The sequence below is a fragment of the Microchirus variegatus genome, assembly GCF_963457635.1.
Source record: "Microchirus variegatus genome assembly, chromosome: 9".
NCBI classification, from domain to species: domain Eukaryota; kingdom Metazoa; phylum Chordata; class Actinopteri; order Pleuronectiformes; family Soleidae; genus Microchirus; species Microchirus variegatus.
In genome coordinates, this window is record NC_139810.1 from 29,179,044 (window position 1) to 29,205,121 (window position 26,078).

At 40.2% G+C, this 26,078-nt stretch overlaps 2 protein-coding genes across 2 annotated transcripts; both read left to right on the forward strand.

The window, feature by feature from the left end:
* The first annotated feature begins 300 nt into the window (after nt 1-300).
* samd10a (sterile alpha motif domain containing 10a) lies at nt 301-9,912 on the forward strand. The gene is made up of 5 exons (XM_083895672.1): nt 301-394; nt 3,518-3,699; nt 8,648-8,816; nt 8,912-9,052; nt 9,709-9,912. The coding sequence occupies exons 1-5, from the start codon at nt 382-384 to the stop codon at nt 9,729-9,731; spliced, it is 528 nt and encodes a 175-aa protein (XP_083751798.1). The 5' UTR covers nt 301-381; the 3' UTR covers nt 9,732-9,912.
* Nucleotides 9,913-10,266: 354 nt separating this feature from the next.
* On the forward strand, nt 10,267-23,495 carry uckl1a (uridine-cytidine kinase 1-like 1a; the record flags this gene model as incomplete). Its single annotated transcript, XM_083895703.1, has 15 exons — nt 10,267-10,328; nt 14,274-14,464; nt 14,668-14,774; nt 15,979-16,149; nt 17,053-17,124; nt 17,259-17,448; nt 17,533-17,594; nt 18,915-18,931; nt 19,075-19,173; nt 19,663-19,756; nt 21,177-21,239; nt 21,329-21,451; nt 21,713-21,820; nt 22,688-22,844; nt 23,431-23,495. Exons 1-15 carry the CDS (start codon nt 10,309-10,311, stop codon nt 23,493-23,495), a joined length of 1,539 nt encoding a protein of 512 aa, XP_083751829.1. The 5' UTR covers nt 10,267-10,308.
* Between the last annotated feature and the right edge of the window lie 2,583 nt (nt 23,496-26,078).

Genomic DNA, 26,078 nt, shown 5'->3' on the forward strand with positions numbered 1-26,078 from the left:
TCACGACACGGATAAAAAAAAAAAAAAAAACACACACACACACACACACACACACACACAGATACGCACTACACGCACGCGCGCGCGCCGGAGGAGCCAGTGGAACCAGTCAAGTCAGCTGCTCGAGGACGCACCTGATTTGTGTCCACAGGCACGAGCGCAGGAGGAAAACACGGGCTGCTTTTTTAAGGCTTTCTCTCAGTTTGTAGTATTATAGTAACAGGAGCTGAGAGCATGAGGAGCCGCTCAAAGTTTTGACACCGCGCGGAGACGAGAGGAGAAGGAGGAAGAGGAGGAGGAGGAGAAGGAGAAGGAGAAGGAGCCGCAGCTCTGACAGACGATGGGAAACATTGAATAGATTGACAAGGAGACTCTCACACCATGGCAGTGGACGGTAAGACACCGTTTCCTGCTCATTTCGCTCCTTTCAGTTTGTTACAAGTCTCCGAAGTTGCTTTAATTCAGTGGAAACTTTAAAGCAGAAATCACGCATGAGTTGTTGTGTTTTTTTTTTGCAGTTAAACGTAATAGTTGTGAGACCGGTTTGTTCGGTATGTCAGTGATTTTAGTTTTGTGTAGCAAAGCAACCGCCTATTATTGTTTCAGTGCAGAGAGAAGGTGGATAGAAAACATAACAAACGTGTTCTTCTACCTCGTTAAAACTGTCAAATACCATTAGAGATAAGGTCTTAAACCTGTCACAGCATGACAACCTTTAACCAAGTGCTGTTTTTTGCCAAAGGTGGCATTTGTGTTTTTTATTTATTTATTTATTTTATAATATAAATATATAATTGTATATAACATAAGTGTAACAAAACATTATAGGACCAGTGTGTAGGATGTAGGATGATAAATCCTGAACAATTCTCAATTTCCACATCAAAATAAATCAATGAATGGTTGATTTTGAAGATTGTGTTCCATTTTCCAGCCTAAATTCTACAAACTGGACCTTTAACAATATACATTATATTGAAATGTATGCGTTAATACATGTGTTATGGCCAGTGATGGAACCTCTGGAGTCAGTGATGAGTTAATAAGTGAAATAAAGATTTTATTGAAGACGGCATAGATCTGATCTGATCAAACTGACCTCTGAACAGTGAGGCGTCACCACAGACTATGGCGAGCATCGAGCCAGGTCTGATTCACATAAGCCTTGAGATAGTGTATTAGGTCAAGATGTCTGGTGTCTTAGTATCTAGGGAGGGAACATTGAAAGAGGCCTAGTTTGGGGTCTTATCAGAAGTTATGGTTGTTTATATTGAACACCAGGTGAGTAATTAAACTCGCATCATGTATGCATTTCTATACATGTGTACATTTTCAGAGAGCTATCAATAATAGTGATAATAATGTGATTTGCTAAATGCGTTGGTTCAAACTTGCCCACTGTGATTTTAAAAACAAAGTGTTCAGCGCTTGTATGGAAGCCTGTTCAGAGACACTGTGGACACTGACCTGGTGCTGAAATGGACAGCTCACTGGAGGAAACCAGCACCACAAATTAATTGTTGTACTGGTCAGTTGTTGTTTTTTTGCATACATCTCTCACAGTTCTCCTTTACAGGGATTTTATTTAATATTTTTTTTAATTTGAAAAACAAAATGACAGGGCCCTTGAAAGCCTAAATAGACACGGGTCACTGAAAGTTAAGTTTCATGCGCCCTGCACTGCTTGATCCAAGTAGACTAGGCCTACACAGAACAAACGTTGAGTCATTACTGTTGTAGACACTGTCCACCGTCTCTCTCTCTGCTGTTGACGTGAGATTCCAAGACACAAGAGAGAGCAAATGACGTGATGTCTCTGATCTCTGTCTCACCAAAGAAAATTACAAAGACTGACTTTGACCACGATCCCAAGGACAATCACTTGTCCAGATGCAGATTGTGCTGCGAATCAATAAAAGTGGACGTCATGGACAAGTGGCTCAAGATGCTCTTATGTCTTAAGCTGTGTCAGCACGTTTGATTTTGAGGGAATTGGTCCTGGAAAGTCCTTGAAAAGTCCTTGAATTTGATGTCAACCAAGGTGCTGTAACATGTAACAATCCATATATGGTACAATTTATGTTTCTTTTTGTATCTTCAATAGGAAATTAATTGATTACTTTTCAAATTCAATTATTTTGATAATGAATCAGTTTCAGTATTTTCTGATTTTTAATCCTCTTAAATATTTTCTGTTTTTATTTTGCTTCATATAACAAAGAAATCATCTAAACCGAATCATTTTTGTTTCTGGACAAAACACATTTGAGAACATCACCGTTTCCACGTTTGGGGAAACACTGATCAACACTTTTTTTGATGACATTTTTATGGACCAAACAAGATCAATTGATAAAATAATCGATAGATTGATCGATTATTTAAAAAAGAATCCTTAGTTGCAGCCCTAATCTTCATCATCTTGATAAAAAAAATCACCTCATCATCACATGGAAGCTCTTTCGCACCCTGTTTTTAGTTTATTTCCGTGTGTTTTCCCTCAGGCAGTTTACATGTGTGTTTGTTAATGAGGAGTTTTTTCCTCCCGTAGACGAACGAAAACCAAAGGCAGTAAAAGCGAAATCTCAGTCTGACAAATGGTCCTAATTATCCCTATTTAATCAGTGAAAGGGGCCCATTTGCGTTTGCGACAGCAGCCTGCTGTAGAAATAACACAGTGAACGAAGGTTCATCTTGGAGTTGCACCTCAAAGAAACAAGAATTGCATATAGTGTGTCGTTTTATTCATGTTAATGTGATGCTGCTTTGCCTTGATGATTGCAGTGCTCTGCTTTGGCCCACTCTCTGCGGGAGATATTGAATGTCGGAGCGAAATGGCACAAAGGCAGAGAAACCAAAAGACGCTTTTTGATCTCCTCAAACCGTCATGCCCCCCTGACGCCTCTCTCCGGGTCTGTGCTCTTTTGAAATTCTCTTAGTCCATTTAAGATTGGCTATTGGAAGTGCACGGTGACGTGTGCACATGTAGCTTCAACGCCGCAGAAAAAAATACTTCCAATCTGGCACATGAATCAGTAATGACCCATGGCTCTGTGCCAGACTCTGTGCCAGTAACAGCGTGTTTACCATAGTTGCACACGTTCTTTAATTACTGGATGTTGAGAAGCCACCTGCTGTTGAGTGGGTTTGGAAGTCTGCCTACAGGCCTCATCGCGATGATGAAAAGCCCCGCAGCTCCGACATTCCTCACCTGCAAAGTCTATATGCACAACAATAGTTGAGCCTGACCACTGGTGTCTGCGAATTACCCAGGAGCTTGTCCGGGCTTAGATAATCTTTACTGCAGGTACAAGCAGCCACATAATGACACTTAATGACTCGATGAGATCATCCCTGAAAGACAGTTGTCGAGGAGTGTTCAAATTTGTTTTCAAGTCGTGCAGAGGGAGAGAGGGAGTGTTTTTTTGTTTTGTTTTTCAGAGCAGGTTTCAGGCTGTTTTCTGATGCTCAGGTGTGGTCCTCTAATCACTGCGTCTCCTTCTCTTTATCTCCTCAGCTGCATCCAGTTTTAGTTTTTGCCGGCCAGCTGTGGAGTACAGAGCTCTGTCTGAGGACTTCAAGCACCAGCTGAGCCGACGCACCGGCGGGAACCTAACTTGGCATGATGGGCGTGGACAGAAAACAGCAGGAGGCAGGACAGTGAAGTTGCTGCAGCAGCCAGGCACAGAGGCCCTGCAGGTATTCAAACACCTACGTACATGTCAGACCGCATGTTTAGTTCATGCACTGATGTGCTGTGATGACCCCCACAGGTGTTTCTGTGTTTATTTTTCCTCCTATAGATCATGGAGTTACTCTATACCAAGGGTATTTAATTGCAATTCAGGTATAGAAAATGTCCTCAAGCAAAGGTCTGCAATTTAATATTGTTTTAGAATATCGCTATCAATATCTGCTTCTTCACAGAAGACAGATTATCAAAGTTTTAAAAAAAAGTATTTTCTCAGGCCAAGTAAAAACAATCTTAAAATCTGCTTGCAGTGCACAACTTTTAAATATACACAAATGTCTGTTACATTCAAAACATTTTTAAACAAGTTCACATTCAGTTTAGCAGAATCTGTTTTGTGGTGTTTCTGCTTTTTATCCACATGGAATCAAGGTTTCTGGATCCCGAAAAAGCTATATATGCTATATATGGAAAACAGAGTTTTTGTTTTTGAGCCAATAAGCTACTTTAGCAAAGTAAGGACGTCAATTTCTCTTGTATTCACTATCTCTGTGATTGAAGACACTTCTTGAAACAATGACATGTTTACAGGAAACATTTTAAGAATGAAGAAGAAGGAAATCGTACGGGGAAAGTTCAGCTTCCATCAGCTCCACACAACTCACCTTTAATTTCTTAGTAAAGCAGCATTTTGGCCTTGTGTCACATGGCAACGGTCTCCCACACTGCACACAGGAAGTGATTAGTTTGAACAGTTTGGAGTGTGACTGAAAACACAAATAAACGTCCACAAAATTCCATTGACGGGTTAAAGGCTTCTTGTCCGCACCCTCCTCTGTGCTGCTGCTGTATACGCACAAACACTCCCTCAGTTGGGTCTCATAGTATTGCCTGACAGAGCCTCGGTTTTCAGGTGAAGGACACATCATATAAATAATGTTACACTGTTTACACTGACAGAAAATAACCAATCATCAACCATAAACAATCATGAGAAGTTGCACACTGTAGCATTCAAGGCCAAGAGTAATTTAGTTCCCTTTTTGAAAATAAACCAGCCAGAATAAATGGAAACAAGTGTGAGCGCGTTGTATTTGTGCATGATGAAAGATGTTGGTGGAAATGTCCGTGCACCCTGTGTCAAAATTTAACAAGTCCCTGCTCGGCTTGGTTCACTACAGACATGTCTTTTCATTCTTAGTCTCGTGTCATCAAAACACAGAAATATTTCCCTTGTCCTGGTCTCGTCAGTGTGACAGCTCAGGTCAACCGTCCACTGAAGCAAATGGACACTTTGTTAGCAGATAATGGACGTAGCCTCCTCCAGCCTTTTAGCCTGACTTTAAATAGCACAGGTCCGACTGTGGTGCTCTTCTGCAGCACTTATACTGAGAGCATGGGGAATATACTTTATGTTGATGTCTGTGTCTGTCGGTGTGTGACTGTTGTTGGCAGTGTGGCATGTTAATAATAATAATATTATTCAACGCCTTTGTGTCTTTTATAAATGTCTTTACAGTATGTGAAACATCATTGCATTGTCTCAGTTGAAATGAAATGTTTCAGTTGATATCGATTTTGTTAATCTGATCAAATATCACTCGGTCAGTGTCGTCCATAGAAAACTGTATGTGTTTATTGTAAGAAAAACGGCCTCATTTGAAGCCCTTGGTTCAAAGAGAGTCCACGTCTTTGTCTTCGCTCCATGAAAGACTCTTTAAAGGCAGATATGAGCTGAAGCTTAAGCTGCTAACAGAGAACTGGGCCGGACTGATAACAGGAGTTGTACACAATGCTTTTTTTTGTTTGCCTCAATCTGTCGGAGGCCCATAATGTGGCGGTCGGTTTGTTTTTGTGTTGAGGAACATGAACTTAATTAGTGTCCTATGTTGGAAGCTGGGCTTCCGTCATTGTACATTGTCTTTTTTTGTTCTCTATTCTCCACCCAGTCTCCTCTATACCACACTCACCATAAAGCATTTTTATACATACATACATTTTTACACTTGAATGAAAACCCCAACCCTCAGTGAATAAAAGTGTACATTTGGGCAAGAAGCAAATATCACAAGAGTAATAGATGGAGGCAGCAACGACATTTTACCACGTACAGTATTAACAGCTAGTGGCACTTTTTAATTACTTTAATAATTACTTTAATCTCCTCTCTTCTTATCCCTTTGTGGTGACGTGAACTTTTTACAGCACCTTACTCTTTGTCTCCGTAAACTCACTTCCAGTATTGGCTCTGCAGCAGTGGATGGAAACGAGCAGAACATGCACATTTTCTTTTGCTGAATCTTTGTCATTCAAAACCCGCAACAACCGCTGCAGACACAGAAATAAGCTTCATAATCACTTCATCATGAAGGTCACTGTTGACAACATGTCCATCCACTCATCCCTTATCTTTACTTCTTATCCTTGGAGAGTTTTGGGGGGAAACTGAAGACAATTTTGGATGAATTGAGGTAAAATGTTTACTCCAAATCAAGTCAATCAAGTTGTTTTAGTGATAGTTGAGAGCACATTTATCCACCATTTTAGAAGTGAAAACATTCACATACTGACTTACTAATAGCTAAAGTTCAGCATGTGAACTTCTCTTAGGTAATTCTTTAGGTTTAGAGCAAGGAGTTCAGAGATAAGATGGTAAAATAAATGTTGCCATGTTAAATTGGGACAAAATACACACAATTAAACCACATATCTGTTAAAAACATTAAGAATGACTTCTATTATATATAAAATTGAATAACAATAAATTCTCCAGTGGCATTCTGGTAAAAAATACGATATTATTAAAATTGAATTCTCAGCTCGACTATTCTCTCTGTTAGTTGTCATTATACTCCACCGTCTCTCAAATCTAGTCCAGACTTCAGCATTTTCTTGCATCTGTTGAAAATCTGAGCACGAGAAACTGTGAACTTGTTGAATTTTTAAACTGTGATTGACTCATCAAAGGCCCAGTTTGTTTAATCCGCTGCAGTTTTACATCCTGTACATCTTTGAGATTAAAGAGCATGGATCTTAGACTCACACTGTCGCCTCCACCCTCCTCTCTCTGCGCCGCTGCAGGAGCGGCTGCTCGCCGATCTTTTAGGCAGCATTTGATCTGCTGGCACATATGGTCACAGTCGTCCTCCTGGGACTGAAACGAGTCTGAAACCTGTTCCTGTTCATGTGTTCTGTCAGTTTCTCATGTATAACATGTAAAGAAGGCCGTTTTTTGTCGTATGTGTTTATACTTCTGCCTGTTTTTATGAATGCGTTTGATGATGAATCATTATCAGACAAGTCTCATGTTCAAATGTTTTTACTTTTAGGCAGTTAGATACTTGAATGTGCTGAAGCATGAAAAAGAAACACTCGGTACGTTTACATGCAGAGTTTAATCGAGCTAAGGCCGTAGTCCGACTAAGACGGGCAATCGGACAACTTGCAGAGTCCCAGTATACATGCGGAGTATCTGACTCCACCTCTGTAGGTGGCGCTGTATCTCTCTATAAGATAGTACGTATTGAATCAGTTTCCTGTTGACTTTTACGTCACAGAAAAACAAACCGTGAGCTGGATCGTGCTGTGGTTCTGTATGTTTCGTACCTGCTGTACATGCTAATTGTGATACAAATCAGATGGGGCATGGCTCTTGTGGTTGCCGTGTTGTCAGAAGAAAGACGCCGCCACCAATACTGCAATTTATACTTCGTTTACAGTTCCGGGTCATAGAAATGTTGGTGCATGCACAAAATGGCAGGTCTGATTCCAGTCTGAGTAACTGGACTTTGAATCACATTATCCAGGTATGTTAGTCCGACTAAGTCGAGCTCGATTTTAGTCGGACTAACATAATATTAGGAAAACTATGGAAGTAAATCTGTGCCATCTGAGTTTGAATTCGAATTTCTAACACTGAATTTTTTACATCGAAATTAGATTTTGAATTTTAAAAACCATCAAATTTCAAGCACTGTTTTTTTTTTGCCATTGATTTTTTATTCAACGTTCAAATAAATTCAGTGTAAAAAAATTCAACGTCTCAAAAAATTTGGTGTAAAAAAATTCACTTGCAAAAACGCCAGTTAATATCCGGGTCACCAGAGAGAAGCAATCGATCCCTTTCTCAATTCATCCAACACCAAGCCAATCGACTTATACAAAAGCTTTTTTATGAATGATAGCATTGATAAAAGATAAGGTTATTTAAGGTTATTACTACAAGGTTTGGTTGGACTGGACTGCAGAAATATTGCACCGTTCCTTGAACACGTCAGATTATCCGACTTTTGCAGAAGTGATGAAATTTGTGAGGTTTATTGAAGCGATCTCGAAGCGCACCACGCTGTGGGCTTCGCTTTGGCAAACTCTCATGCACTGGTCTGCAACGCTTTCTGTCATGAAGTCTTTAATGCCTGTTTTGTTATGAATCAACAGGAGTAAAACCGTGTACACACACAGCAAACGTGTCCCTTAAATAAGTAAATATAGGCATTGTACCACTGTCTTTGTCCCATTGTACAAGCACCAGCGACACATTTCCTCGTCACTCTCTTGTCACTTGGTATAAATTCAGATGTATTTGTTCATCTGTAGCACAGCGATGAAGCCACAGTGGTTCTTTTGTTAGTTGCTGTAGCAACCAAAGTCTCTCGGGGGCAGGACATGCAGAGTGTCCTGTGGAGGAGGTTTACGACCGCGACATACAACCGGTGTTTAAGTGTCTCCTGATCAATACGCTTCACGTGTCTTCTTTCAGTAAGACAGTGGATTTGAGAATTTCCAGCATGGCTATAGTATGAGATTGAATTCACTTCTACTTGTTTTAGACACAGAGTTTATGGTTTAGTTTAGTTAAGATCTGATATTTTGTAGTCATTTGACATTACCTTTTGTTATTTACTATTCTTGCCCTTTATTTGTATGTTTTCTAATGTTTGTTCTTCTAATTTGCAGCACCGTTCGCATGAAAATTACGGGATATATCACACGAGCCCAACACAGCCCAGCCTGATCCGCCCGGTCGTGCTCTGGTCACAACAAGACGTTTGTAAATGGCTCAAGAAACACTGTCCTCACAACTACCTGACCTACGTGGAGGCTTTCTCCCAGCACGCCATCACAGGTCACACTGCCCGGATAACCAGCACACACATTCAAAGAGTCTCGGTTTGAAAGTGAAATCGTTTTTTTTAAAAGTCGTGTTTTTTCACCTCTCAGGCCGCGCGTTGTTGCGTCTGAACGGGGAGAAGCTGGAGAGGATGGGTTTGGTGCAGGAGACGCTTCGACAGGAGCTGCTGCAGCAGGTGCTGCAGCTTCAGGTGCAGGAGGAGGGACGGAACCTGCAGCTGCTCAGCAGAGGTGAGGCCGTGTGTTTGTGTCAGGGTTAGATGACGGCACTCTCATGCCTTCGCGGTAAATATGGAGCTTTGCAGGGAAAAGGCTCATCTGGCCCTGTCCAAAGATAGAGAAAATCCTCTGATTTAGCATCTAAAGTTCACTAATGAGCATGTTATATATGAGTAAAAGTCTGAAAATGTAATGTTGCTCATTTAGTGTTTAGTGTGGGTTTATATATTGGATTTTCTCTTGTGTGAGTGTCTGTTCAGAGACAGATAGAGGCTAATGGTGGCTTTAAAGGTCCAGTGTGTAACATTTAAGTGGGTTTATTGGCAGAAATTGAATATATTGACTATAAGTATGTTTGTTTATGTGTAATTGGTTCTTTTTATGTCGCACTTTTCTAGTTTTGATGACCACTTAAAGCTGCTTTACATGACAGTTTTGTGATTCACACCCAGTCACTTTCATACAGCACATCTATGTGCAGTGCACGACTTGCTAAACCACTGATCTACCGTCTAAAAATCACTTTAAAATAAAATTCATTATTGTTAAACACCATAGAATAAGCCTTTTTTAATGTACATAAGATATCTCTGTCTATTCATTAAAGATAAAAATTCCGAGCATGTTCCAAAACGTTCAACCTTTTCATTAATCTGTCTCTTTTGTAGGTTCCTTTGCAAGGATATCATAGCTGATGTGGATCTGTGGAAGTAAATCTGTGCCATCTGTCCACATGGATCACTGGAAGAAGACGACGACACTGTGGAATAATGGGACACGTGATCAAAAACAAACAAACTCAAATGTGAATCACATGGATTATGTGCAGAGTTTTAATATGAAATTAAATGTTGGAAGCTTTTCATTCACTGTCTGCACGATGAACAGACATAATATTAATGGACTGACGATGAACTGTGAAGGAAAACAAACAAACAAGCACCATGACAATCTGTTTTGGTCAAATGATTGATCTGCTCTGTGATCGATTAACTCCCCCTCTTGTACTCTTTATCCTTCAACCCTCTTTTTTTTAATGTATGAAAAACAAGCAAATAAATAAATAATAATACAAACTAATTCCTAAGAAATCGAGAAAATGAAATGTGTCCCTTGAAGGAGAAGCCTCGTAGAAGCGCGCGATGATAAAACTACATTACCCACAATCCCACAGCGCGAGCTGAGAGGACTTCCGGCCATGGCTTCAAACCGGCCGACGCCGGCTCCGAGGTCGTCAGATCCCCATGGAAACGGAGTGAAGGAAAACGATGTCGTCCCGCTCGGACAGGTACATGATACTCTTCAGGGTTTATTTACCCTTTTTTGTTTGTGTGAATGTTTGTTTTTGTTGTTGTGGACGTGGTTTATTTGTTTGTGTTTATTGTGTAGCAGCGTCATGATACCTGTCACGTAACCACACACACACACACACACACAGACGTTCCTCCTCTTTGTCCTTCAAACTGATGTTAAACCTGACATTTTATGACATTAACAGCATTTATTTAAAAAGAAAAAACATCCCTGCCTTTATGTTTTAATGACAGTATAATATAGTGACGTAGATTCATCTGATGTATCGAAACACAAAGGTCTTCAGAAATAGCTGTGTGTGTGTGTGTGTGTGTGTGTGTGTGTGTGTGTGTGTGTGTGTGTGTGTGTGTGTGTGTGTGTGTGTGTGTGTGTGTGTGTGTGTGTGGACACGGTCTCCATCCACTACAATAACAATAATATCCATATTTAAAATAATCTGCTTCTTCAGCTGTAACAGACTCTGCTCTTTGTTTTCTGACACATTGGAGATGTTTGAGCGTCCATTTTTACACATTTTCCTGTAAATGATAACCTTTCTGGAATCATGAAAACACCTTAAACTGTGTATAACTTCTGTCAAATATAATTGCACCGCCTATTATGTGTAACTAAACACATTAATTCCATTCACAATAATCAAATAAGACATTTCAACTATTTCAATGTGTATTTATGTTAGAAAAAGAAGCAGCATATCACATAACTTTTGTTAAGAAAGAGCTACTTTTTAATTTTTTAATTTATTTACTGTTTAGTGTTTAGATGAAATAATGTACAATAAAAATGAGCCACAGGTTAAATCCGTTGCAACTCTGTCAATCAGAAATGCAGGTTGTGGATGTTTTAAGAAGCAGGAAACATGCTTACAGACTGTATACAATATAGTAAAATAAAGGATTATGAGCAAAGTTACTTGATCAGTAGTTCTAAAACACAGCTGGACTGGATATGAAGTTTTTATATTCATCCAAGAGACTTGATTTGGAGAAATCAGAATCTACACAGACATTGATCAGTACTAAAAAAAAACAAAAAAAACATCAGGCAACATCTAAACTATTCAGTTTATGTTAAAATAACCCAAAAGAACAAAACCTGGTAACAAACTGTATGATAATCATACAATAGTACACATTTTGAATGCATGACCTTTAGTTTTAATGGATGTTTTTAATAATGTAATGTAAATAACTGTTGTTATTTCTGTGTACTCTGTGAACACGACATTGTTTCCATGTTTCTCCTGAAAGCCAGATTCCTCCTCCTCCTCCTCCTCCTCCTCCTCCTCCTCCTCCTCCTCCTCCTCTGCTGCTGCTGCTCCTGAGGTTTCTCCCCGTTTCCCACATTAAGGGTGTTTTTGTTTTTCCTATTCTCACTGAGAGTCTAAAGATGGTGGCGATGGAGTCATTAGTGTTTAGAGTTGAGGAAAATGTCTCCGCAGCAGCCTCGTGAGAGCAGGAACAGATGCAGCTTTTGATTGATCAGTCAACCACCAAAAAAACTAAAATCTTGCTCCGTTTACTTTTTTCTTTTTTAGAAGCTTTTTTTCCTGACTTTTGCTGCGTTGTGTAAACAAACACAAACCAGAGTGTTTGTCCTTGGAAACTTGGAAACTAGGGCTGAACAATTAATCGAAATCCTATTGAAATCAGAATATGGCCAACTGCGATTTTCAGACCGCAACGCAGTATTTGTCAATCCTGTTTGTGTCGAATTCCAATTCCCTCTGATATCGCAATTCCTGTCAAAATAATCGCAATTATTCAAAATCCTTCAGCCCTATTGATAACAGTGATGAACATGTACGTAACTGCACCTCCTTTTCTAATAAAAAAGTAGGTCTACGGTTTCTCTGGAGCGCTTTTGTGATTCCCTGTGAATCAGATCAGTCAACTTAGAGGGAGGAAGGATCAGCAGAAGACGTTCCATCCTCTTTTTGATTACAGGAGCGTCTATTAATACACAACCAAGCAGCTCTTTACTGTCCTCTGTGATCCTCTTAGTGTCCCACACACACACACACACACACACACACTGAGGTGGACGAGCAGAGCAGAGACGACGACACATGTTTTCAGTTGCTCTATCTTCACAGATACAGATGGAGTTATAGCAGAAATGGAGCTTTAACTTAAACACGTTTGCGGGGTTTTTGGTCGAGGCCTGTTGTTGTTGTTGTTTTTGTTGTTGTGGTGACGTGTTGTGGGGAAACAGGCAAACTGGAGGCGAGAAAGTTTTCGTCCGAGGCAGATTTTACTCTGCTGGACTGCACAGGTGCCAGGATCTCTGGCTGTTGGTCGCTGAGGTCCGACCGCAGGTAACATACGACTTTTTCTTTGTTGTTGTTTCTCTCTCAGTTCAGGCGCCAGGGATGCCAGTGTTTTCCTCACAAAGCTCCACAAATATGTGTGTGTGAGCCATAAATAGTGTCTAAACGGGGAGGTCAGAGGAAGTGCAGGATGTAGGTCAGCGTGCAGAGCGGTTTGTTGTGATTTATTTGTGGCTCTGTGGCGCATCGTCACTGAACAAACTCTTTAAAAAAACTACATTAGACGAAGCAGTCATCAGTCCTGTCCCTCAGTCCATCGACGGTTCGTCTCGTTTCATGTGCACGTTTGTAGTTGTTGTGCGTCATGTGTGAAAGAGTCACTAATTACTGCTGTAGGGAATGCACTGGTCCATAAATGTGACTCCAGAGGGTGTGACACCAAAGCTACGCTGACTTTTTTTTTTTTTTGTGAGAGTCTGATCTTAACCACAGTGATCTCATCTGTGATGTGCGCCATCACTCGGGCAGTGGTGTGAGAAGTTTGCAGATTAAAAAGTAAAAGCTAAAAGTTATATTTAGGGAAATGTACTTCATATAAAAATATGTGGATGTTGTGACACGGTGCAGTATATTTCTGTGTGAACATACGCAGGAGAAGAAGTTAAATACCTCTAAATTGTTTTTTTTTGTTTCAATACACCATACTTGTGTTGTCTGGATGTGAAAACCTAACTCTTGAATTACAGCTCTCTCTTGAAGTCGCTGTTTACTGCTCTTTTGTATGTGTGTCACACAAAAAAAGCCATTTTATCAGACACACTCTCTTTCTTCCTTTCTTTCTGTACAAAATCTAACACTTCTCTCTCTTCTGCCGTCTGTGTTTGATGAAGACATTTTTGCTTTGAAGCTCTTAAACTTGATTCTGTGGTGAAAATACTCACAAGAATAAGTTTCTCATGGTATCTAAAACTTAAGTATCTAAACTTCCTCCGTGTATTTTGATTTAGTGACTGTGTCGACTCATACCAAAATATTGATTTGGTGATGTTGTCATCCTTCCTAATTGCTATGCCAGGGCAAATATCGATATTTAATTTGACAAATGAAGTCGCTCCAAAGTAAAGTTTCTGTCGGTTTCACTCGCCAGTCGTTGCTACTTCATGCCTCTTTGTATTGGCGCTGCTCAAATGAATGAGAGAAACTTGAGATTAAGTTATCTGGCCGAAGAAGAGGGAGTTTACAGTGGGATAATGGTGGCGATAGCTTCGTTAAAAGATGCCCAAACCACATTCAATTCATATACTTTACGCACTTTGTTCTCACTGAATCGTTGTATCGTGATATTAGGTGGTATCGTGGACCATGTATTGCATATTGTATTTAATTGTGAGGTACCTTGTGATTCCCATTGCTAATCCAGACCAACAATAATCCAAGTGAAAGGTAATAAATGGTGGAGACATAAATATGTGTTATGTCTCCTGTCTTTGAACCCTGTGGACATTTTTTGGGAAGCAAAATTAAAGGAGTGAATGAGATTCTTCTCTAAATGTATATTTACTAGATATTTGTATTGTGTAGAGGAGGCCCATGTGAGTCTCCTGTGGGTGTTCAGGCTGTGACCTGTCCCACTGTTTGCTGTTTTTGCAGTGGGAGTGGAGAGGACTCGTTGGACCGGCTGCTGCCTCCCTCTGTGGCCCCCCCTCGCAGGAAGAGCGCTACCTCGCTGAGTAAACCCGAGCCTCCTCTGCTCCGCACGGGAACACGCACCGTCTACACCGCCGGTCGCCCTCCCTGGTATGACGAGCACGGCGCTCAGTCCAAAGAGGCCTTTGTCATTGGTAGGACACTCACACTGGTGATGTTTTGACTGGTCCTCCACCGTCTTCTTTCACCACCTTCATGTTGACGCGTGGCTTTGAGCTGCCGATCCTGTCCCCGTTTTTATACACATAAACACACACATGCGTACCAGACAACATTAGATACACTCTGAAAAGCAAACATAATGGGCCTGTGTGTGTGTGTGTGTATGGATCTGCAGGCTTGTGTGGGGGCAGCGCCTCAGGAAAAACCACCGTGGCCAATAAGATCATCGAGGCTCTGGATGTACCGTGGGTCGTGCTGTTGTCCATGGACTCTTTCTATAAGGTGAGAGTCATTTAATTACTCCATCCATCCGTCTTCTACTGCTTTTTCAATCTGAGCTGACATAGGGCAAAAGGCGGGGTTCACCCTGGACAGGTCGCCAGTCTTTCACAGGGCCGCAAACATCGACTCTCACTCTCACACTGACAGTCAATTTAGAGGGTCTAATTTGCCTAATCCTCATATTGCATGTTTTTGGACTGTTGGAGGAAACTGGAAAACGCTGACAAAACTCTCACACACCCAGGTAGAACATGCAAACTCCATGCAGAAAGACCCTTGTTGCAAACCCAGATCTTCTCGCTGCAAAGGCAAGAGCGCAAACCACTACACCAACAGTGTGGCCCCATTTAATTACCCATTTGATTATTTTTAATTCTCTCTTTTCTCAGCTTTATTATAGGAAGAAATCACCGTCTCTGCAGCAGCACAATGTAGGCAAAGCGAGACAAAGCAGCTTTATTTGTATAAGCATGTTTCATACACAAGGGCAACTCTGTGTGCTTTGCGGAAACATTAAAAGGCACAATTTGAACAAAACCCAATTATAACACAAATAAAAGAGAGAATAAAGTAATAAAAAGAATGAACGAAATCAAAAGGTAAACATTCTTGTGTCACCACCTTGAGATAATAACTGGTTATGGTGCAGCTCACCAGGAGAATATTTTGAACATATAGAAAACCAATGGAATACTTAGTCGTGTGTATCCACAAACAGCTGTAAGGGGAAAACAAATACTATGCTGTAGCAGAAATAAATGACTTTGTGGAAGGAGATGCTGCTTCTTCTGGTTCTCTTCAGTTTGGGGATCAAGTTGAAAACATTTAGTTAGTGAGTTAAAAAAAAGAGCCATTAATATGATCAACAGTGGAAACATGATGATGTATTTCCGTCATTTTATGTCACTACATTTTAAATTGCATCCATTTCTAGGTTAAAAAAAGGTTTAATTGTAATGCAAGGTTTAATGTTCACATCGCTGTAAAAGTATAGAACCTTAAAATGACTTGTCTTATTGTTAAAGACAAGGATTTTTCTGCAGATGTCACTTCTGTGTTTTCATTTAAGGCCCTGTCTGTTGTGAGAGGTGTATTGATTCCTCTCATGTAACTCGACAATAAAGTGAATAAGCATGTTTCTCCAGACATTCTTAATCGGCAGCGTCCTGTGAATCTGAGTTGTTAATCTGCTGTGTGGTCACAGGATTTATCTCCCGAGGAGCAGAACCAGGCAGCGAGTAACGACTACAACTTCGATCACCCGGGGGCCTTTGACTTTGAGCTGCTGGTCTCCACCCTCAGAAAACTGAAGCAAGGCAAGAGTGTGAAGATCCCAGTGTACGATTTCACCACACACCGGCGACAGAAAGACTGGGTGAGAACACGTACACGTACGTTCACTACTGTTCAAAAGTTTGAGGTCACCTTTACAATTTTTTTGTGTTTTCCATTAAAACTCACACTTTTATTCATCAAAAGAGTTGCAAAATGAATAGAAAATATAGTCAAGACATTGACAAGATTAGAAATAATGATTTTTATTCAAAATATTACCCTTTTGTCAAAGAACCAGCAAAACTGTTTTCAGCTGTGCTAACATCAGCTGTGCTAACATCATTGCACAAGGGTTTTCAAGGGTTTTCTAATCATCAATAGTCTTCTAACGTGATTAGCAAACACAATGTACCATTAGAACACTGGAAATAGGCCTCTATACACCTATGTATATATTGTATTCCATTAAAAACCAGACGTTTGCAGCTACAATAGTCGTTTACCACATGAACAATGTATAGAGTGTATTTCTGATTCATTTAATGTTATATTCATTGAAAAAAAAAGAGCCTTTCCTTCAAAAATAATGTCTAAGTGACCCCAAACTTTTGTACGGTAGTGTATGTAACTGTCCCACCATCTCTTTTATTTTTATGGACATTGAAGCTGTTTGGTTGTAGTTTTTCCTGACCCTGGTGGAAGGTCTAAGGACAGAGGATGTTACCAATCCTGTGAAGAGACAAACTATGTTTTGTAAACTCGGCTATACAAATAAAGATTGATTGATTGATGTCACTGTTTACTTAAATGTTGTACATTCTTAATAATGTACAAATCTTGACGTTTAAAGAGCCTCAAACCTCTGAAGTAGTTAAAGCTCTCAGAATGAAACAGCTGTTTTCTCCACTAAACCTCTCTCTGAAAGCTTTAATCTTAAACACCTGACTGTTCATGAGGCAGTGTTCCCCTTTGATGGCTCACTTGTTTCCCCCTCTTTGTGCAGAAAAACGTGTATGGTGCCAGTGTGATTATATTTGAAGGAATAATGTCATTTGTGGACAAAGAGCTTCTTCAGGTGAGCCCATGTGTTGCCTTTGTTTTTCTCGACCGAGGCTTAAATAATCTTTACCAGGCTTTTGTTTGAGCGGCCGCTTTGCTGTGAAGTGAATTTCATTGAAAGGGTGCGTTTGCTTTGCTCACCCACCGCAGCTCCTGGATATGAAAATCTTTGTGGACACAGACTCAGACATACGGCTGGTCCGCCGGCTGCGCAGGGACATCACAGAGCGCGGACGGGACATCGAGGGAGTCATCAAGCAGTACAACAAGTTTGTGAAGCCCGCCTTCGAGCAGTACATCGAGCCCACCATGAGGCTGGCTGATATAGTCGTGCCGAGAGGTGAGAAAGACAGACACGGCTTCACTTTGCTGTAGTTAAACACACCAGCAGCATTTCACATGTTGTCTTTGTTATCTCCGCAAGGTGGTGGGAATATGGTGGCCATCGATCTCATAGTCCAGCATGTGCAAAGCCAGCTGGAGGAGGTGAGTGGAGTGAACACTGTGGCTGTGGTGTAGAGAGAGGGTGGCGCCATCATGTGGCTGAAAGATGCAACATATGGAAAGAAAGAAAGAAAACCTGTGAATAATATTAGTAAATACCTGAAAAACAGCACACTTACCAATGAATTGATCAAGTCACTGTTAGGACCAAGGGGAAAACCCAAGTCCCAAAAAAACAGTATGGAAGTTTTTCTGATCCCCAACAAATCCCCAACAAACATCTTACAAATTAATTGACTATTTCAAAGTCGTATGTTTATTGTAGCCTGAAGACTTAAAATAAAATAGTATAAATATTATCTCCTATAAAAGCTAAACCATAAAGGTTCTTTTTAGGGCATTTATCACATACACTGTACAGTACCTGTGACATTCATTAGCCCTTCCCAATTGCAAAATAACAGCATAATAGGAAAAAAAGAAAAAGACTATTTTGCTTTTCTCTGAGGCAGCAAAATACATGTTTCTTTGAAGAAAGAAAGGAAATGGACTGGAGCAGTGGAGCTATTTGATGTTGAGTTAAAACATAACAAATCAAAACACTTGGGAACTAGGTGCTCTTGCCATGGAAGTTAAAAAGCCTTTGTAAGTCCAGCTAATACATGGCAACATTTAAGATCTATGCCTTTATCAGGGTAACAAACCACAGGTGAGTACAAACAGTGTATATATATATATACATATATATATATGTATATATACATATTGTACATAAAGTAACGTCAGTAATTATTATACTTAAATGAACATAAATGAAAAATGACACAAGTGATGTCATGTGTGACGAGATGATTTTGACATTTCCTTTCCTTGTCTCGTCTACAAAGTTTTGTTTTGTGATAACACAACTGCAAATGTTGTATTTCACAGTTGTTCATCTTGAGTGAGATATGTGGATATTTCTGGGTGTGCTTCATGTTCAGACGCCTGAAAAGCAAAATTGGGGACGGAAAGATTCAGTCGTCTAAATCTAAAGAAACAAACCCACCACAAAACAGAAAAACTAAACCTCAGTGAAACACTGTTACTGGGTGACATACTCTTTATTTATCATCAACACACACTGTTTATTTTGATCCACATCCTGCTGCTGAAAATAGTCTCCAGCAAATGTCTTCCTGTTTGAGTTACATCTCCAGCAGCAGTTAACAGTCATTCAGCTTTAAATGATGCACAGAGACTTTGTATTTTCACTGATTCTGTTCACAATAATAAAATGTTGATATCTTCACCTTTAACCTGTTAAAATCTTGCATTTGTATCCCCATCTTATTTTCTTTCTCTTGTCCTTTCATGATGCAGCGTGAGCTCAGTGTCAGGTACGACGATACGTGTTTTGACTTTGACTCTCTGTGGTTGTTTTTCGTGAGAGTTTCGTGACTCAGGTGCTCTTGATAACTCTGATGACTGCTTCATTTCCTCGACTGACGAGCAGAATAACAACCTGTCCTCTCTCTCTCAGGGCTCTCCTGGCCTCCGCTCAGCAGAATCAGCCGCTTCCCCAGACGCTCAGCGTGTTGGAGAGCACGCCACAGGTGCGAGGCCTGCACACCATCATCAGGTACTAACATCTTTGTGCTCCTAAAGTATGACTTTTTTTAAAATCAAATTTTGGAAAAAAAAATTGACTTTAGGTCAAATTTTGTACACTTTTTTTTTTACTTTTTGTCAAATTTTGTACACTTTTTTTTTTAACTTTTTGTCAAATTTTGGAAATTTTTTTTACTTTTTGTCAAATTTTGGACACTTTTTTTTTAACTTTTTGTCTAATTTTTGACACTTTTTTTTTACTTTTTGTCAAATTTTGGACACTTTTTTTTTTTACTTTTTGTCTAATTTTTGACACTTTTTTTTACTTTTTGTCAAATTTTGGACACTTTTTTTTACTTTTTGTCAAATTTTGGACACTTTTTTTTTACTTTTTGTCAAATTTTGGACGACATACTAAAGTTTGACTTTCTAGTCAAATTTCGGACAAAATCTTTTTTTACTTTTTTGTCAAATTTTAGAAACGTGATTTTAAAGATGTTTTACTTTTGCTCTGCCGCAGGAACAAAGACACCAGCCGAGACGAGTTCATCTTCTACTCAAAGAGATTAATGCGGCTCCTGATAGAACACGCTCTTACGTTTCTGCCATCTCAGGTACGTCGGGTTACAAATTCAACATTAAAACCTGCCCTATTCGTTGTTTTCATAGTAACAAGCGCTGTTACTAGGCTGCCACACATCACTGTGAGTGAAACGGTGGCGACAAACTCCACAAATAATTATGACCCCGACTCTGCAGGTTTCCTTCAGCTCCACAGTTTGACAAACATCCTCCAGGTCATTATTTTGCTCCACTCGACTCTGCAGTTGTGGTTCAGTGTCACACAGCTCTCCATGTTTTCTGGCAGGAGCAGTCATTGTTTTTAATGAAAACACACACACTCTGATGCACCTACTGTTCACCTCCTGCTCTGTGAGACAACATTTAGAAACTAGCAAACCCAACATCATATTTCCCACAGTAGTTGGCTGAGAACAGAAGCTGAGCTGAAATTCAAATGGATGATGTAATGTAACAGCTGGATGTGTAAATGAGCACTGAGTTGTTTAAGTTTGCCATATAAAGGTTTATTTTATTACCCAAAGGGTCAAAAACCCTGTTATTGTAGATTTAAAGTGCCATAGACCAGCTAATATGGATATATTTTTGTTTTTGTAGTTTGCGAAAATTGCTGGATATAATCACACCATGTACAAGATCTAATTATTGTTTGAGTCAAGCTTCAGTGGAAAAACACCATGATAAAACGTATATACAGAGGCAATAAGAATGTGCAGTATAGAGTGTCTTATATCTTTAGTCAATCTGACTGTATACACCAACTACAGTCAGCTCCATAAATATTGGAACATCGACACAATTCTTTTCTTTTTGGCTCTATACACCACTACAATGGATTTGAAATGAAACAAACAAGATGTGCTTTAACTGCACACTTTAAGCTTTAATTTGAGGGTATTTACATCCAAATCAAGTGAACGGTGTAGGAATTTCAACACTTTCTATATGTGCCTCCCACTTTTCAGGGAAACATGTGACACAAGATGGTGGTCTTTGTAAAGTACATATAAAAGGCTTATAAGTACTAAAACCAGAGGATTTTTTTAAATTTCAAACTGACTTAAACAAACATTCTTGAGTGTAATTTACTCAATTTCTGCAAATAGATGTGACACGCTGGACCTTTAAATGTCAAATGTCACAGCTTAGAAAGTACAGAGCGGCGACAGCTCCCGACAGTGAACCTGACAAGTTTGGAGTAAAAAGTGACTGATTTTCATTGATGTCTCAAACAAAGTTCAAGTCTGTGCAAGTTGATTTTTCATATCACACTGACATCAAACAATTATCTGCTTGGAAAGTAAGATATAAAAAGAGCATGGACATTTCTTGAGGTAAATGTAAAGCCAACAAGTTGCAGTAGTAGATATACTGTCAGGAAAAAAGGTGCTTAGATATATGTTTTTGTCTTATTGGTGCAGTGTGTTAAAGCCTCTCTTTTCTCTGTAACAGCGGTGCGTGGTTCAGACACCACAGGGCCACGAGTACGAGGGCCTCAGCTACAACGGCAGAGGGGTGAGTTATGTTCTTGTTCTTCAAAACCCTGGTTAGCGTCCAGTCGAGTGTGTCCTCGGGGGAGTCCGTCATTGCACTTGTCTCCACAGATCACCGGCGTGTCCATCCTGCGGGCGGGAGAGACCATGGAGCCTGCCCTCAGGGCCGTATGCAAGGATGTCCGCATCGGCAAAATCCTCATCCAGACCAATATCGACTCGGGTGAACCAGAGGTAAATCATGCGGCTCATTAAACACTGAACGTCCTCAGAATCGTTGACCTGTAGATTCCTGTGAGTTACACTTTTGATTCAGTGAAAACTAAGAAAAGAAAATCCCACCAGACATGAAACGTTTTGATTGTTTTCTTGTTTTTTTTTTAATTCTTCCACATGATGTGTGTCTCCGTGGTAACTACCCTTCCTGATTTTGTAACCATGGCAACCTGTCTCCTCCTCCTCCTCCTCCTCCTCCTCTCTGGCCTCCCTCACCAGCTGCATTACCTGCGTCTGCCCAAAGACATCGGCGAAGATCATGTCATCCTAATGGACAGCACGGTGTCTACAGGCGCTGCTGCCATGATGGCTGTTAGAGTCTTACTGGTGGGTGCACATTAAAATAGACATATTATAACCTATTTCTCAAAGTTAACCTAGTTCTCTGGTGTCATAATGAACATGTCTGTGACATGCTTTGGTCAAAATACCTTAAGAATGAAGCACCACGGCAGTTCAATCACTCTGCCAAAACAGCCCTGTTCAGAACGCTCGCTTTTGAGTGTCTGTCTCTTTAAATGCAAATGAGACACAGGAAACTACGTCACTGAGGCTCTGGCAGCTAACAGCAGTTAGCATTTGGAAAAGCCATCATTTGCAGACTCTAGTCGGCACATTGCCTTCATATATAAAATGTATCCATTGGACACGTAAATCCTCTGAGGCTGGAAGTTTGTGTAGAACTCTGTGCTGCACTGTGGAGCCAAGAATAGAACACTTTGCAGACTTCTGCTCTTCCAGATACTATTGTCCTCATCAGCACTCTCGTGTTTTTTACAGATAAAACAAGACAACAATTCCAGGAATGTCTCATTGTGACGTAGCAATGAGTGCAGAAGTCAACATCGCGTGTTTTATCTCCTGTATTTCACACTTTGCCGACTCATAGGACCTCAAGAGTCCCAAATATAGGCTCCTCCTTTTTTCTGTTCTGGTTCTGTTTGACTAGCACCTCCTCTCCACAAAGAAAGGTCAAATAATTTCCCTCTCGCTATTTATCCTCCTGATAGTGGTAACGATAAAGCAGGTTGACAGTTGTGTGTTTTCTGATTCTGTGTGTGTGTGTGTGTGTGTGTGTGTGTGTGTGTGTGTGTGTGTGTGTGTGTGTGTGTGTGTGTGTGTGTGTGTGTGTGTGTGTGTGTGTGTGTGTGTGTGTGTGTGTGTGTGTTTGTGTGTGTGTGTTGGGTTGGGCAGGATCACGAGGTGCAAGAGGAGAAGATCGCGCTGGTGTCGCTGTTGATGGCGGAGCTCGGCGTTCACTCGGTCGCCTACGCCTTCCCAAAGGTCAAAATCATCACCACCGCTGTGGACAAGAGTCTGGATGATAATTTACATGTAATCCCTGGTATTGGTAAGCTAATAAACGCACATACTCACTCTCTTCACGACTATCCGGCAAAGTGCGAGTATGTGTGTCACACGTTTTGTCCAAAGTTGAACTTCCTCGCCTGCTTTAAGTCTCTGAACCTATGAAGGACGACTTCCGTTTCTCACTGTGTCCAGTTTTGGATATGCGTGCTTTAGTTTTCCGTCGCAGCAGGTAAAAGATAACAAACAACGTTTTTCAAGTTGACAGATTTCATTTCATGTCCCAGCAGACTCTAATGTTATGCTTGTGTCGTTTTAGATGTGAAGCAAAACTCTGCTCTTGATTACTGCTGTTATTACTGAACGTTTCTGTGTAAACTGAGCGGAAAATAAAAGCCTTTCCTGACAAAACATCAAGATGAATTGTCAGTGTAATGTGTTAATCACAGTTCAAAATGAATAGTCACTTTTATCAGTCTCAAATTTAGACGCCATCTCTTCCTGTATTCAGGTTATTTTTTATTGTTATTATTATTATTATTATTATTATTATTATTTATCTATAGTTTTCTTCAGGCACTAACCCACTCTTTCACAGTAGCTCTGAGTCCACTGTCGTATGTTTTCAGGAGACTTTGGGGATCGATACTTCGGCACAGACGGGAGCGAGCGCTGGAGGGATGAGGAAGACTGAGAACAGCCTTCGTAATGACACACAAACGTCTGTGAGAAAATACAAACACAAACTCTAGAACCTCTGTTATTGTGCAGCGTCCTCGGGCGTCGGCAGACTCACAGATTTACTCCTTTGTTTGCCGCACATGAACTTTTCTACTCTCGGACACAGATTGTGTGCATAAGGGATATTTTTCGCTCTGGTTACAACGGATCGTAAATATTTTCCTACTGGAGTAAAACAGTGCCCGTCCCTCTGAGGTGCAATAACGTGGCAACAATATTATTAAATACTCCAGGACAAAATTGCACCAGTTGTTCATAAATCCACTTCCTGGGAAGTAAAAGGAGCTGAAACACAAAAAATAAGCAGCAGTAAGGACTTAAAAGTCCAGTGTGGAACATTCAGGAGGGTTTATTGAATATACGACTCATTGTGTAAGTCTATAATCGCTTTAAAATAAAAATTGCTTGGTTGTCATAGCGTTAGTATAAGCCTTGTATATGTACTAGTTTAAAAACGTATTTTATCTTTCAAATACGGAACAAATTGTTATTTTACAGAACAGTTGACGACCCTAAATCACCGCCTAAGGTACAACTGTGCCAGGATTGAATTATATGATAAGCTGGTGCAACCTACTTATGATTATATCCTTACAAATAAAACTACATTCACACTTTATGCTGCTCTAAAGACTTTTATAATGTCATTTAACAACAAAAAAAACCTGTGTAGAATATTCAGAAATGTTATATTAACATATTCAAAGAGGAAATGATCTTCTCATAGGTCAAACAGCTCAGTGAGTTTGCTCTTTATCTAGAATTTAGCAAGTTTCACTTTTTCTGTTCTGTCGCCTCTTTCTACGTCGCGGCTGGAAAATGTTTTTTTTATATAAAAATTAAATATTTTTCCATGCTCCTCTGACTCTCAGGTTCACACACAGGCCAACTTACCTCCCGCTCTGATGCACTTTAAAGCCTAAAGGGGTCAGTGTAGCTCACATTTAGCTCCTCTGGGTGTGATTTATAGCGTCCCTTTGGTAAATCTGTGTAAATCTTGATGCTACACACAGAGATGCTCATCAACTCTGCTGCTGCACAACTTGAAATATTTGTGTGTCGTGTCACAGTGTGCGATTCCATGATGAGAATTTTGCCTTTTATTGCCATTGTTTGTTCGTACGGATTCATAATGATATGACGCAGAATGGTGATAACAATGTAACAAATGGAGCAGTAAAAGCCTTTGAGTGTCCTCGGTGTTTCCTCCCTGTTGTTCTCACTGTGACTCAGACGGCGGCTGTTTGTGACCAGATGTTCTTTATTGTCTCTTCCGTCTACAACAATAACATTCATGTTTTCATTCAGTCATCCCCCCACATCACCCCCCCCCCCCCCCCCCGATTGTGCACACACTGACATATGAACACATCACACATGATGTCGTCTTCTTCTTCACACACCTGATCCGTCTCCTGCGTTTTTGTTTTGTTGTCATTTCTGCCCTCACTGAACTGTGATCGCCGATGTCATGCGACTCACGCAGCGTTCTCCAAGACAGCAGAAGACTCGCTCGCCCATGTGACTACTGCCTCAAGGTTAACCTGTTACCATGGAGACAAGCCGGCCAATGAGAATTCAGCAGACGCTTGCAATGTTGACTGCAAGCTTTTTGTTTTAAGGGGGTGACCTATTTTATTTCCCCCTCTCTCTGCCCCACACCCCCCTTTTTTTACCCTGCACAGCTTCTCAGACCCGACTACTCCGGCACATGTGCACACAGACGCTCGCACACATCAAAAAAACATTAGGAAGGCTACTCACACACTCACACATTTACACACACTCGGCGTCTTCATGCTCCATTTGCAGTGAGGTTGTAAGGATGTACACAAAGGAAGCCGCCGCCCCTTAGATGTAGAATAATGTGTGGAAATACGTTATTTAATGACACACATTAATGATAATTTTCTGAATTTCACATCAAGAATGTAACATATTTAGGTTCAGGTTTTATTTCCTTTCATAGGGTTTGAAAATATGTATAAACAGGCAGCTTTGAGATATCAGAAGAAAGGGTTTGATTTATCTGTAGCCTCGTAGACATACAGGAAACTTGTCACTCGTCTATTTTAATAACTGAGACTATGAGATAAACCGTTTTTTGTTTTTTTTTAAAGTGCCACTTTATTACAAAAGTATAAACTCGACTGACATTTCATGAATAGTATTCTTGATATAAAACATTACAATCTTTTGCACTTAGCACTTAATTACACGCTTTTTGAGTACAAGACCCTGTAGTCTGAATAGCAAACACACAACATTAGCTGCCACATTTAACTTAGCTGGGGGTTTTCCAGGAAAAAAAAAAAAAATAGAATAATATTAATAATTTAAAAAACAAAAGAAAAAAAACACTGTAGCTTCATGGCTTCGAAAAACAACAAACGGAAAACACTGAAATTTACATTGCAGCTGATTTGTGTCACAAGATAGTTCATTCCAAAACACAGTTAAACGTAATAGAAAAAGATAGATTTCTTGACACTGATGATATATTTATTATTCTTTCTCTTTTGTAATGTACATACAC

Bases quoted from the DNA above. Each gene is read 5' to 3' on its own strand.
- samd10a (XM_083895672.1), top strand. The intron at 8,817-8,911 runs GTCACACTGCCC...TTCACCTCTCAG, and splicing joins CTCCCAGCACGCCATCACAG to GCCGCGCGTTGTTGCGTCTG. The intron at 9,053-9,708 runs GTGAGGCCGTGT...TCTCTTTTGTAG, and splicing joins CCTGCAGCTGCTCAGCAGAG to GTTCCTTTGCAAGGATATCA.